The sequence below is a fragment of the Mus musculus genome, chromosome 1, assembly GCF_000001635.26.
Source record: "Mus musculus strain C57BL/6J chromosome 1, GRCm38.p6 C57BL/6J".
Lineage (NCBI taxonomy): Eukaryota > Metazoa > Chordata > Mammalia > Rodentia > Muridae > Mus > Mus musculus.
Genome location: NC_000067.6, coordinates 169513253 through 169526519, shown reverse-complemented (window position 1 = coordinate 169526519; position 13267 = coordinate 169513253). Strand labels below are relative to the sequence as shown.

The following is a 13267-nucleotide window of genomic DNA, read 5'->3' as shown; positions in this document are numbered from 1 at the left end:
CTCACACTGACCTTTCAGACAGACAGCACCGCAGTGAGAGACACTGAGCATTCTAGGGAATTTAGCAGAATGCCTGGCCTCTAGCCATTGGATTTTTGTCCTAACAGCTAAAAATATCTCCAAACATTGCTAGTTGTGTCCTGGGGAGGTAGAATTATGACAGGTATTATTTTAAGAGGACACCGGTAGGAATAATCTGTTATCTGCACACATGAGGCCAAAGGGCCTTTTACTGTTTTATGTGTTTTAAGTTTTTGCTCTGCTAAAAGGGATTTCTGCTTTAAATCAAGGCATCCCTCTCCCCCACTTCCTCTCCTTTTTCCTCCAGCTCTCTCTCCTGCTAGCATCTTAAATTGTGTTAGTCATCCAATATGATGTGTATATATTAGTCATCTAATATGAACACTGTGGGTTGAGAATAGCAGTGCAATCAAATAAAATCCAATTTTATTTTCTACCTTGTGTTAGTATTGCTTGTATCTAGCTTCTGCTGTTGATACTGCCCATCTTGCGCTTTGAGAAAATAGTTCTTCGCTAAGAATATTAAATGCCCTGGTTCTTGTATACAAAGAGAACAACATAATTTTCCTATTGTATGTCAGCTCGAAGCCTCTATCCCTTATGGAAGAACACATGAGGATAATTAACAGACAATGACTGTTACTTTGCTATAAAAGCTATTTTAGGATAAGACGCCATCTTTATTTCATTGTGTGTGTGTATGTGTGTATGAATAAAATTCTTTTTTTGTTTGTTTGTTTGTTTGTTTTTTAAATGTTAGGTTTGAGGACAGTGTTATGTAGCCCAAGCTGGCCTAGAATTTTACATACAATTATAAAATTTGCCTTGAGTTTCTGATCCTCCTACCCCCACATCCTAAGTGCTGGGACCACTGGTGGCATTTCCAAGCTTCAAATTCTTTACCTTGCTCAGATATTTAATGATAACACTACTATGAACGGTACAGACATAGCTCGCTCATTGTTTTCTCTTAAGTATGAGTTTCCAGATAATAAGAACTGTTGATTGTGTATGTTTCTTATCTTTATTTTTTTCTTTTTTCAAACTAGGAGGAGACTCCCATAATGGAAACTTTGTCATTCCCCAGATACAATGTAGCTGAGCTTGTGGTTCATATTCGCAATAAATTATTAACAGGAGCAGATGGCAAAAACCTCTCGAAGAGCGATTTTCTTCCAAATCCGAAGGTAAAATGTGCTTGTCTTTGCATGTAGTTCCTGATGCTGAAGAGCACAGTGAGCTTCTAGGTCTGCAATGTGGGAAGAGAGGCGTTGCCTCGGATTCGTTGTGGGAAGAGAGGCGTTGCCTCGGATTCGTTGTAGGAAGAGAGGCGTTGCCTCGGATTCGTTGTAGGCCAGGCATTTTCAATCGAAGAAAAATCTCTCACCTGGTCTAATTTTAAAATAACATTAAGTTTATATGTGGGGCACCTTGTACATTCCCACTGGGAACTTAGGTCTTTAATATGGTTGTTTTCCTTAAAGAAAAAAAAGAGGCTTTAAACCGTAGATATATTAAAGTATATTAAATTTTTTATTATTACTGGAGTGGTGGTATGAGGGTATCATTTATTGGGGAGCTTGACAGGATTTATTCCAAATGGTCTCCCACACAACACATGCATGCTTACAAACAGTCTTCTTTGGAAGCGTGCAGATTAATTTTCTTACATTATGCCCCAGGTGGGAATTGCCTTATTTTGACAGGTGTTATTCTTTATATGTTTGGTTATTAAATGCAAAAATGAGCTATTTATGTGTCATAGCAAAATCCCAAAATCTCCCTCCACTTTCCTATGTTGGCCTTGAAGTTATAAAATAGGAAGGCTTCTTTTATAATACAGAATGCAAGCTGGTTTATCTCAGAGCGGTTCAGTTCTTTACAATAGCAGGAATGGCCTGAGAGTAAATGTGAGACCTGTAAGGTGAACCATACAGTGCTAGGGGACAGTGCCACGAAGCAGTGTATCTCAGGCCTTTCTGGCCACCCAATAAAGTTGAGTTCAGATTAGACAACTTCTCGGGCCAGCATTTGGGATCTATTGACTTAGAAGATAAGGTTTTTAAATCAAGTTATTTCTCCATTAATTTTATAGTCAGTATTCCAAGTGTTGCAACTAATCTGAAATCTGAGATGATCTTCCATCCATAGCAGCATCAGTGTAGCCCCTGTGATCTTTCTTTAAAAAATAAAGATAAAGTCCCGAGTGTTCCAGCATTTCCATACTCCTGACAGTGTCTAGAAGCCTCACCCGTCTCCCTGCCTGGGGTGGTTAGGTTGACTGGGTTGGATTCGGATAGACTAATTCTCATTCAGAAGTAACCAGTTAGTTCCCTTGGCCATTCACTACAAACTGATATGTGCCACAAAGTGCTTCAAGAAATTATAAAATATTTTGAGGGCAACTGGGTGATTTTTCTCATGTTCTTTTTATTGCACTCATTGACTGTAGCATTGGATGGTGACCAGGGTAATGAGAGCTCTCTGCATATGACCTTGACACTTGTTCTTCTCTTGTAGTCTGATGTCTTGTACATGATTTACATGAAAGCCTTACAGTTAGTGTATGGAGTCCGGCTGGAGCACTTCTACATGGTGAGTTAAGAGGTCAAACTGGGCTTTGCTTGTGTTGTTCGGCAGTTCTGCACACGGCACGCTACCCGAAAGGTTGAGAGTTGCTTGACTTGATTTCCAACAAATCTAAAATAGATCTCACATACAAAGGACTTTTAGGCAAAGAGTAACATACATACATGAGAATCTTTAGTAAGATAGAAACTATAATGAAAGACCAAACAACTCTTGGAAATTACTGATTCTATACAGTGTGATTGCAGATCTGTAGGTCTGTTTCAGAGATTTTACTAAACACCTGCCAAGACTTCAGAAAAGAAATTTTTTTGTAGGGCGGTCTCTAAGATTAAAATGAAGGATAGACAGTAAGATTAAAGTAATTGAAATATGGCAAACCAGATAGTTCTAGTAAGGAATACTATTTTTCTTGGTTGAGTATGTGTGTGATGAAATTATTAAGTCATTGTCTGAGGATCCATGAAGGTGTACCGTCTGTAGGGTACCATTGGGATTCTTTTGTTCTTTTTTTTTATGTTTTGTTAGCCAATGGGGTCCTTGAACTCATGATCTTCCTGTGGATTATTATAGCTGCCTGCTACCACTATTGGCTTGTGATTAGATGTTCTTAAAGATCCACGAGTTTGCCCTCTGTTTACTGTGGATCTTTGCAAGGGTTTAGTTTCTTTAGAAAATGAGGTATCCCTTGTCCCTCTGAAGCAGGTCGTAAAGGTTAAAAGAACAACAAAGTTCAGCATTCGGCCTGATGTTATTTCCATTCATTTACAAATCTTCATTCATTAAGTGCTCATCTGGAGCCAGGCATATATTACTGCTGACTAGCTGTGCACTGCGAGTCATGTTGTTTCCAGATTTCATAGTAATGAATTAATACTGTGTGATTATATTCTATGGTTAAGTTTTCTTATAGCTCAAGGTGTTTCTTACTTTGTCTGACTGACCTGTGACTTAGATTTCATGATTTATCTCATTCAGATGCCGATGAACATAGAAGTCACATATCCACATTTAATGGAGGGCTTCTTACCAGTCAGAAGTTTGTTCTTTTACATGTGAGTAAGGGTGACTTCTTTCATCTTCCATCCTGACACTTCACATAGTGCTCTGACATGATGTTTTAAGATGCCTTAAGTTTGGAAGTGTTAGCTTTATGGTCTTGAAGAGTCTTAGTATCACCTGAAGTATGTTCTGCTGAGTAGGAGCTGACTGCCTTGATACTGCATGAATATGGTGTGTCGTGCAGGAAGGAGGCGCTGCACTGTAGAAGCACTATGCACTATAGTAGCACTAAGCACTAAGCACTATAGTAGCACTAAGCACTATGCACTAAGCACTATAGAAGCAGATTTGAGCACTGCAGGACTGCACTGCCGTAGGATTTGACCTCATGTGGCCCTAGAACACTGAGTATATCTTCAAAAATATGTTTGAAATTAAATGCTTGAACTCATGGGTCTGCTCTGCTTCCTTTAAGGGATTCCTTTATGCCCATTTGCCGGGTGAATGACTTTGAGATTGTCGACATTCTTAATCCAAGTAAGTACGTTTCCAATACTTTAATTTGCCCTTTTCCCTTTTCTGCCTGTAAATATAAAAGAAAATTATATGATGTGCCTGTAAAGTTGTGAAAGATTGCTTTCTCTCTGGGTTGATGTTGCCCTATGAAGTGTGATGGATGCTCTTAAGACCTGATGGACTTTGTCTAGGAAATGTGGCAAGCACCAGCCCCACTAAGGGACGCAGTATATGGAGGACGGCTATTTCCTCTCTGCCTGGGGAAAGCGGGGTTCTGACAGAGAAGGTTGAGCTGAGGCGTAAGCGTGCTGAGCCCAGCTGTAGGTCTAAGAGAATGCTATTAAAAGATGTGGGCAGCAATAAGAAGAGAAAGGGCAAGGTGGGCCAGTTGCAAGCCTGTGTTGTTATGAAGACAATACAGTTGTAAGGTTATTTTTTAAAAATTGGGAGTCTAGATGCAAATGATGTGCAGGTGTGATGTTGACTCATGAGTGAAACTGGTCAAAATTAACAAATTAGCAATTACTCTTTACCATTAAAAGCTTATTTTGAACCATTGGTATTCCACTGTTGTAATTATACTTAACATTTCCATGAATCACGGAAGTTTCCTATGTCCCTTTGCAGTCAGTCCCCTGTGGCCACCACTCTGTGACAACATTGATGTATCTTTTGTCACTTTAGCTTCTCATCAGATTTAGCTTTATAACGTCATATAGTACAATCTTTCCTGTGGCTTCTTAAAACAGTACTTCTGAACTTTATTCTTTTTTTTTTTTCCCAATTCATTCTTACTAACTAAATGTGTTAGTCCCGTGTTTCTTTTTCTTTTGCAGTATTCTTATGTAAGTGTGCGGCACAATTGATTCAGCATAGGCCTTTGAATCGTTTCTCCTGTTTGGCCATTACTGGCAAAGCAACTGTGAATATTCAGAGTTCTAGGTCTATGTGGATGTAATTTCATTTCTCTGTATAAATACTGAGGAGTAGAGATTCTAGTTTGTGCATGCCTAGCTTTTTAAGAAGTTACCAAACTCTTTTTCCAAAGTGGCTCCCTATCCACAGTATGTAGTAGTTTCCATGGTGCCGGGTCCACCTTGGTTTGAGTATTGTTTTTCATTTTCACCGTTCTGCAGGGTATGTAGTGGTTTTAGTTTATAGTTCTGTGATGACTAATAAAACTGAGCATATGTTCATATATTTATTTACTATGATATATCTTTTTTGGTAAAGTTCTTTTCAAGTCATCTCTCTGTATTTTAATGTTTTTTGTTTTTTAACTTAAAACAGTTTATGTGTTGATATTTTGCCTATATGTTTATCTGTGTACTGTGTATGTGCATTTCCCATAGAGTTCAAAATCCAGATCCCTTGGAACTGGAATTACAGGTGGTTGTGAGCTGCCCTGTGGGGGCTGGAAATCAAACATGACCCTCTGGAGGACCGGTGCTCTGACCACTGAGCCATCTTTCCAGCACCTTGTCTATTTGTTTATTGAAACTTTAGATAGATATTTTTTAAATAAATGACCAGCTGATTATGCAGGTATTTTCTTCTAGTTTGTTGTTTGCCTTTTCAATTTTATACTTATCTTTAAAGAGCAAAATATCTTTCAGTTTTGAATATTTTGATTGATTTTCTTTAAAAATTGTATGTCTTACTAAGACTTCACTAGATCTACGTGGCTGAGATTTGCGTCCGAGTGCTTGGGGGGTATTGTCTTGTTTTGATTGTTTAATGTTTTAGTATTGTGTGCAGTGAGTCACTGTTCATATTTTCCCTTTTCATGGGAGTGGCACTACCTGTTGAGACGTCACCCTTTCCCCATGAACTTACTGTGACACTTTGTATAAAAAGGCATGACAGTGTGAGGCAGTCTTGCTTCAGACTTGGGACAGTGGATACCTGAGTTCTTTGCTAGTGTCAGTGCACAGGGATGCAGCCACTTTGGCAGTTTCTAGCAAAATGAAACCTGTTCCTACCGGATGATCCAGGAGTTGGGCTCCTTTGTATCTACCCAAAGGGGCCCCAACTGTTCACATAAAGACACACACAGCGATGTATGTAGCATAGTTTCTAAGTCTCAGAAACCATCATGGCTTTCGGTGCATCAGTATACAGACTACATCCCAGCAGTGGAATGTTAGGTAGTGTTAAATGGAAATGAGCTATCAATCCATGAGAAAGCATAGGTGCACATTGTAATGGAAAGGGGCCAATCTAAAAAGGCTCTGTAATCGTGTGATGTATAAGAGAGGGAAAACATCAGTAATTGTGAGCCTTCACAGAGGAGGAACAATTAACTAGAACGCAAGACCATTTTAGGATAGTAACCCCTCCGTGTTACTACAGTGGTGGTATGTGCCTGCCATTCTGCAGTTGTCACATCCCACAGACAGTACAGCAGCAGCGAGCACGTGTGTGTACATGCAGAGAGATAATGATGTGTTAGTGCACATTTTCTCTACGCCTTATTCCTAACAACAGTGCCACTCACACAGATGCTGGGAGAGAGGGTCTGACAGGTGGGATACTGGGAACTACCAAATCCTTACTCAGATTTTGCTATGGATGGAAAACTTCTGAAAAATAAAGATGTATGTCCTACACGAATTGGATGTTTTTCTGGGCTTGCTATTCACTAGGCTCTGCCTTAGTTCCGTCTGCATATCCAGTTTCCTAGAGCACTCATCTCGGTGTTTGTCTTTACACCATCCTTCCTGCCTTAGATTGAGACTTGAAATCAGGCAGATGGCACTCGTTCATCTGTTACTGTGCATCCAGGCAGGCTCTGTATCCCGATGTGGGAGCTGGGGAGGTGGAGCCTGTGCTGTGCTGCTTGCTTCTTTGTTGAGTTGCCCCTCTGTCACTTCCTCTGTGGTTTCTGATGCTCTCCTCTCTGGAGTAGACCTGCATGCCATACTGCGGAGGACACAGCATCGTAGCCTGCCGCTCTACTTGTTGGATCCAGTGTGCATTCACATGTGTTCTCTTGCACAGCATGCGTTTGCACGTTGTCACCGAGTAGGGCACACTGCACGCTTGGACCAGTTGGTTAGGAGCGTTCCTTCAGATTTTTTTTTGGTTGCTGTATTGAATGAGTAATGGAGATCTTAAAATCTTTTGTGAATTTATTACTTTCACTCTCACTCACTGCCTTTTAACTGGAGTGCTTAGCTCAGTTGTGTTAAATGTTATTGATATGCTTAAATTTACCTTTAATCTTTTTGTTTCTTTCTTACAATATTTATCTATTTCCACTTTCTTCATCTTGTTGTATTTTGACTACTGGATTTTTTTTTTTTTAAAAAATCTTTGAAAAAAGGTTTACTTATCGTGTGTGTGTGTCGGTATAGGAGTGTGGGCCTTTGTGTGTTCTGTATACCATGTGTATGCATAGTGCCCATGGAGGCCAGGAGAAGTTGTTGGATCCCTGGAGGTAGAGTTCCATGAGGTTGGGAGTACCACGTGGGTGCTGGGAACCTAACTCGGGTCGTCTGCAAGAGCAGCAAGTGCTCTTAGCTTCTGAGCCATCTCTCTGGCTATTCTTATATTCAGACTCTCACTGTGTATCTCAGGCTCTCCTAGAAACTGAAATACTCCGGCTTCAGCACCTTGAGTACTGGATTCCCAGTGTGTCCTGCCATGCCTGCATCACATTTAGTGTTAAACATCTCATTCTCTTAAGTATGGCAGTCTAGGTTAACAGCATTCTAGTGCCTGTAAGGTGTGCTAACATTGTTGAAAACAGTATCTACAAGGAAGACCAGTAATAAAAACCCTTGATACAAGAAGGGGAAATTTATTGCTGCATTATATTCTGGCTCCCTTATTCCTGAAAAGAAACCCACTCATATTCTTTGTCTTTATTCCATTTAGTGTGTCTGTCTTATTTTCTTGTCTTTGCTTTTAAATTTTATTATGACTTCCTAGCTACTTGAGTGAACTGTGGGCTTCTGGGAAATTTTGTGGTTGTTAGTTTTCCATACTGTTTATAGCTTTTGTAAGACTGAGACATTGCTCTCCTGTCAGATAAAAAATAGTTGTTCCTCCTTTTTGTGGGATTTCATCACAGACTTGGGATGCTTCTGATCTGCCTCTGCTCACAGGGGGCTGTCTGACTCCCCCTGCTGGCCTCTGCTCACAGGGGCTGTCGGACTCCCCCTGCTGGCCTCTGCTCACAGGGGGCTATCGGACTCCCCCTGCTGGCCTCTGCTCACAGGGGGCTATCGGACTCCCCCTGCTGGCCTCTGCTCACAGGGGGCTATCGGACTCCCCCTGCTGGCCTCTGCTCACAGGGGGCTGTCTGACTCCCCCTGCTGGCCTCTGCTCACAGGGGCTGTCTGACTCCCCCTGCTGGCCTCTGCTCACAGGGGCTGTCGGACTCCCCCTGCTGGCCTCTGCTCACAGGGGGCTGTCGGACTCCCCCTGCTGGCCTCTGCTCACAGGGGGCTATCGGACTCCCCCTGCTGGCCTCTGCTCACAGGGGCTGTCTGACTCCCCCTGCTGGCCTCTGCTCACAGGGGCTGTCGGACTCCCCCTGCTGGCCTCTGCTCACAGGGGGCTATCGGACTACCCCTGCTGGCCTCTGCTCACAGGGGGCTGTCTGACTCCCCCTGCTGGCCTCTGCTCACAGGGGGCTGTCGGACTCCCCCTGCTGGCCTCTGCTCACAGGGGCTTTCGGACTCCCCCTGCTGGCCTCTGCTCACAGGGGCCTGTCTGACTCCCCCTGCTGGCCTCTGCTCACAGGGGCTGTCTGACTCCCCTGCTGGCCTCTGCTCACAAGGGGCTATCGGAATTCCCCTGCTGGCCTCCATCCCACAGCTTTTCTTCCAGTCCACTGACGCTCTCATCTCTAGGTCCAATATGCTGTTGCTATCCTTTCGGACATAATTTTTATTTAGGTAGCTTCTTTCTCAGCTTTCAGAGTTGGATTTGGGTATTTTAAGGAACTGTCTTTTACCTTCGTAAGATTCCATGTTTTTGAGCAGATGGGCATTTTCATGACCCAGTTTACAATACTTGCCATTGGTGCTATTTCAAGGTATTTCAATATTGTTTTCTTTTTATAGACCACATTATTCTAGTTTTGCTTTTTATTTTTCTTAGATTGCAAACTTTATGCTATTTAATGCTGGATGCTTTTGTTTATGACTTTAAGTATTTCTGGTTGTTGTCTTACCGTAGTAGTTTCTTTTGTGTCCATACACTGTAGGTCTCGAGACCTCCAGGACCTCCTTTAACTTTCACAACCCGGACTCTGGGAGTTCTTAGTCTCACCAATTCTAGTTGCTGTGGCCTCTCCAACTCCAAAATCTAATCGTCTTGACTCCGTAAGAGCCAGGAAGTCCGCTGGTGTTTTCTGGCTAGGGCAGGTGCATCCACAGGGCTTCCGTCTCAGCTTTGAAGGCACTTTCTGTTATGCATTCCATGTCCTCTGCTCTCCGAAGTTTTTGCTTTATTTATATTTGGTTTTCTGTTTGTTGTAAATTTAGAGGGTTGTGGCCTTTGCCCTCTGTATAACCAAAACCAGTTTGCTTCTCCTGCCCCCACTTTCTTTCCATCCCATCTCTTCCTTCCTAAATACAAAGGTAATTCCAGTCTGAGTGACACAGACATTCCACACTTTGGTAAAGCATACAGTTTTATGTGCTTTAAGCGAAGTCATAGGGAAGAAGTGATAGTTTTATACTCTGATATTTCAGTGGTTTATAGTTTTATTTTCTATTTTAGGAACAAACCGGACAAGTCGTTTTTTAAGTGGCATTATCAACTTTATTCACTTCAGAGAAACGTGCCTGGAGAAGTGTGAAGAATTTCTTTTGCAAAATGTAAGATTTAAGTATATTTGTTACATATACATCAGGCCAACAATCTCATGTATGAATTATTAATTTGTTTTGAAAATTTGTCACATATTCAATTATTACATGCTTGTTACAATTTAATTTGGTTTTATATTATAGTAAGGTAGACATTAGTTTTGGGATGATACTTTGAAATCATATATTCTTGATAACAGAGAAGATAAACGTTTTGTTTTAATGTTGTAGTTGAGACATTATTCCTTGCATTAGGAAATAGTTTTTTTTTTTTTTTTCCAAGATGGTTGCAAGATGCATAGTGTTCTTCAAATAACCGAGATATCTGAAATTGGGTTCCTTTTAAGCAGGGAAAAGCTGGACTTTGTTATCCTTCCTGCCTAGCTTCACAGTAGAAGCTATAGTTTCCCGCTATCACGTTGGCAGACTTTTTCACTGTACAGGGTACAGACTTTATGAAGGTTATGAGCCATTATTAGGGGCTTCGTGCCCATTGCTGGTAGTGTGCACGTGCTACACTCTGAGAAAGTACCAGGGTCGCATCAGACAGTTTGACCTAAGATACAGCCACATGGAGTTGGTAAAGACGTCTTAGTTCAAATCAGGCCAAGCTTACACTTCTGAACCTGACACTCTCCAAAGCTTACCTACGTGTACACAAACACACTCACACATACACATGCACATACACACACTTTTATTTGTCTACTTACTCTCATTTTTAAAAGACACAACATAGACATTTCCTTTCTGAGAAGGCTGAGTGAATGTCCTTCCTGCCACTGTGTTGGTGTGGGTGGGTGGGCAGGCGTCATGGTCTCTGTGCCTGTTACACTCAGTGCTTGAGTAAGTTGTTTCATGGCTTTTTATTCATGTGGTGGCTCAAAGAGATAGAACTACATATGTTCAGGACCCAGAAAACTCTTTTCTTGAGACTTGCCAGCATCTAGCACAGTGTCTAGCCATTCTAGGACTCAACATTTGTGTCAGGTAAAGACATTCTCGGGAACAGTGCCCAGAGGTTGCACCTCACATGCACAAGACCGAGTTTACTCTCCAGCATTTTAAAAAGGAGAAAAGATGCTCTCACTCATTTGTCATAACTGCCCGACGACTTAAACTGACTGTTATTATTGTGTGTGTTGTGTAGGGGTTGTAAGTGTGTGGTACATACATTTGTGTGTGTGTGCATCCTGTGCGGGCAGAGGCAGAGCAAGGACAGCAGATGGCTTTCTCAGTCATACTACCGTCTGCTCCACCTTGTTGCTTTGATACAAGGTCTCTCTTTGGGACAAAAGCTTGCTCTATTGGCTACTCTGACTGACCAGAGAGCTCTCTGGACTCACCTGTGTATGCTCAGCAGTGTTGGGGTTACAAGGTATCTGCATCATACCCAGCTTTTTATGTGGGTGCTGGGAATTCAAACTCAAGGTCTTAAGGTTGCAGACAAAATAGTTCTATGGGCCTGGCTCTAAACTTACTATTTTTGATGGTAAGTAAATATTTTGCAGTCTGTGTTTGTATTTTTTTTCTAATGTATTGTCTGTTAAAACATGCTAATGTGAGATTAAATTGTATTCATAGAAATCCTCTATGGTCAGAATGCAGCAGTTAAGCAATGTGCACCAGGAAGCTTTGATGAAACTGGAAAAACTCAAGTAAGCGGGAACTTTCCAGATGAGATGAACACAGCAAGGGCCACGGGCCAACCAAGTAGTGAGTCCTAGACAACAGTGCTGCTGTCCTCAGCGAGTCTCGCCATCTTCCTGGAGAAGTGGCAGGGTATTTCAGTCCCTGTTTCTCAAGACAAAACAGTGATTTTCCTCTCTAGCCCTGCGCTGGTTCTCAGGGGTACTTTCTCTCTGGTGCCTCAGTAAATAAGCCAGCACAGCAGAGCTTTGTCCTGTGGGGCGGGATTATTCACTCCAGGAGCTACAGCCTGGGCCCCAGCATTACCCCCATCACTGGCTTTTTAAAAAGATGAAACTTTGCAGTACAGTTTCTACTCCACTGTTTGCTCTGTGGAGCCATCATAGATTGAAGACTGTCTACACTGATTTTGAGCGTCAGATTTTGTTTGTCTGATTCTACTGTTGATGTCTTTGCGGTTGTCTGTTTAAGGTCTCTGGTAAAATTGCCTCTGTAGGCAACAGTAAGCAAAGAGACTGATAGCGAGAGGCACATACTATAATTTAGCATGATAGAAAACAATCACAAACTAAATCACAAGAAAATGACAGTTGGGAGTGCATGTCTGCTGTGTGTGATGTGAAGCATTGCGGTGTGGTGCCGGTGACAGAACTTAGGTGGTGATCCTAGTCTGTGAGGAATTCTTACAGACAGAGGATAAAAAAAAAAGTAGACTCAAAATTGCTAATACCTTAGATAGTCTAAAATAAAACTTCAACCTTGGTGTGAAAGAGACTTAGATATGTAAGCGCTGATGGGAAGGATGGTAGCGGAGAGTCGCTGACCCCGACTGGGAGGTGTCCATTGTGAGAGCCAGGGCCAAGTTAGGGAAGTTAACACTGGACAAGAGAAGAATGCCGTGGTCATTCTAGTAGGAGTGACAGTGGGTCGGGTGTGTTAATGGGCCTCATTAGATGGTAGACGATGGAGTGCTTTCGTCTGGTTAGTTTTCTTTCAGTAGAAGATAGAGGTCATCTATCAAATGGCTAAAAAGTATGTAGTTCAGAAACAAGGCATCAACTCGGAGCCAGCCTGCCTGCCTGCCTTCCTTCCTTCCTTCCTTCCTTCCTTCCTTCCTTCCTTCCTTCCTTCCTTCCTTCCCTCCCTCCCTCCCTCCCTCCCTCCCTCCCTCCCTCCCTCCCTCCCTCCCCTCCCTCCCTTCCCTCCCCTCCCTCCCTTCCCTCCCTCCCTCCCTCCCTTCCCTCCCTCCCTCCCTCCCTCCCTCCCTCCCTCCCTCCCTCCCTCCCTCCCTCCCTCAGTGTTGAGAGGCACAGGTTTTGCCTGTACCCTTCCCAGTTAGGAACTGATGAACTCTCTCGGCCTGTTGTGTTGTGTTTAGTACCGTTCCGGCTGAGGAGCGAGAGGAGTTCAAGCAGTTTATGGATGACATTCAGGAGCTGCAGCACCTGCTGAATGAAGAGTTCAGACAGAAAACGGTATCCGTGGGACCTTAACATGTGCTGTGGGTGCCCCCGGCTGGCAAAAGCACAGCTTTCCTTGCTAAAGAAACAGTATGTGGCTGTGCCTGGTTATGCTGCCAGTGCTGTGTGCATTCAGGATGCATGGAATTCTGGAGTAGTTTCTTGTGTTTGGTTCTGCTCTGAGGCTGTGGTACCCTGGACACTGTA

At 42.6% G+C, this 13267-nt stretch overlaps 1 protein-coding gene across 2 annotated transcripts in view; it reads left to right on the top strand.

Moving 5' to 3' along the window:
• Window positions 1-13267, top strand: part of Nuf2 (NUF2, NDC80 kinetochore complex component) — a 33531-nt gene that overhangs the window by 4945 nt on the left and 15319 nt on the right. For both annotated transcript variants that reach the window (NM_023284.3, NM_001355159.1), the window contains 7 exons: window positions 1071-1208; window positions 2542-2616; window positions 3589-3665; window positions 4088-4149; window positions 9862-9959; window positions 11535-11608; window positions 12979-13075. In NM_023284.3, the coding sequence (NP_075773.2) occupies window positions 1086-1208; window positions 2542-2616; window positions 3589-3665; window positions 4088-4149; window positions 9862-9959; window positions 11535-11608; window positions 12979-13075 (606 nt within the window). In that variant the 5' untranslated portion in view covers window positions 1071-1085. The remainder of the gene's footprint in view (window positions 1-1070; window positions 1209-2541; window positions 2617-3588; window positions 3666-4087; window positions 4150-9861; window positions 9960-11534; window positions 11609-12978; window positions 13076-13267) is intronic.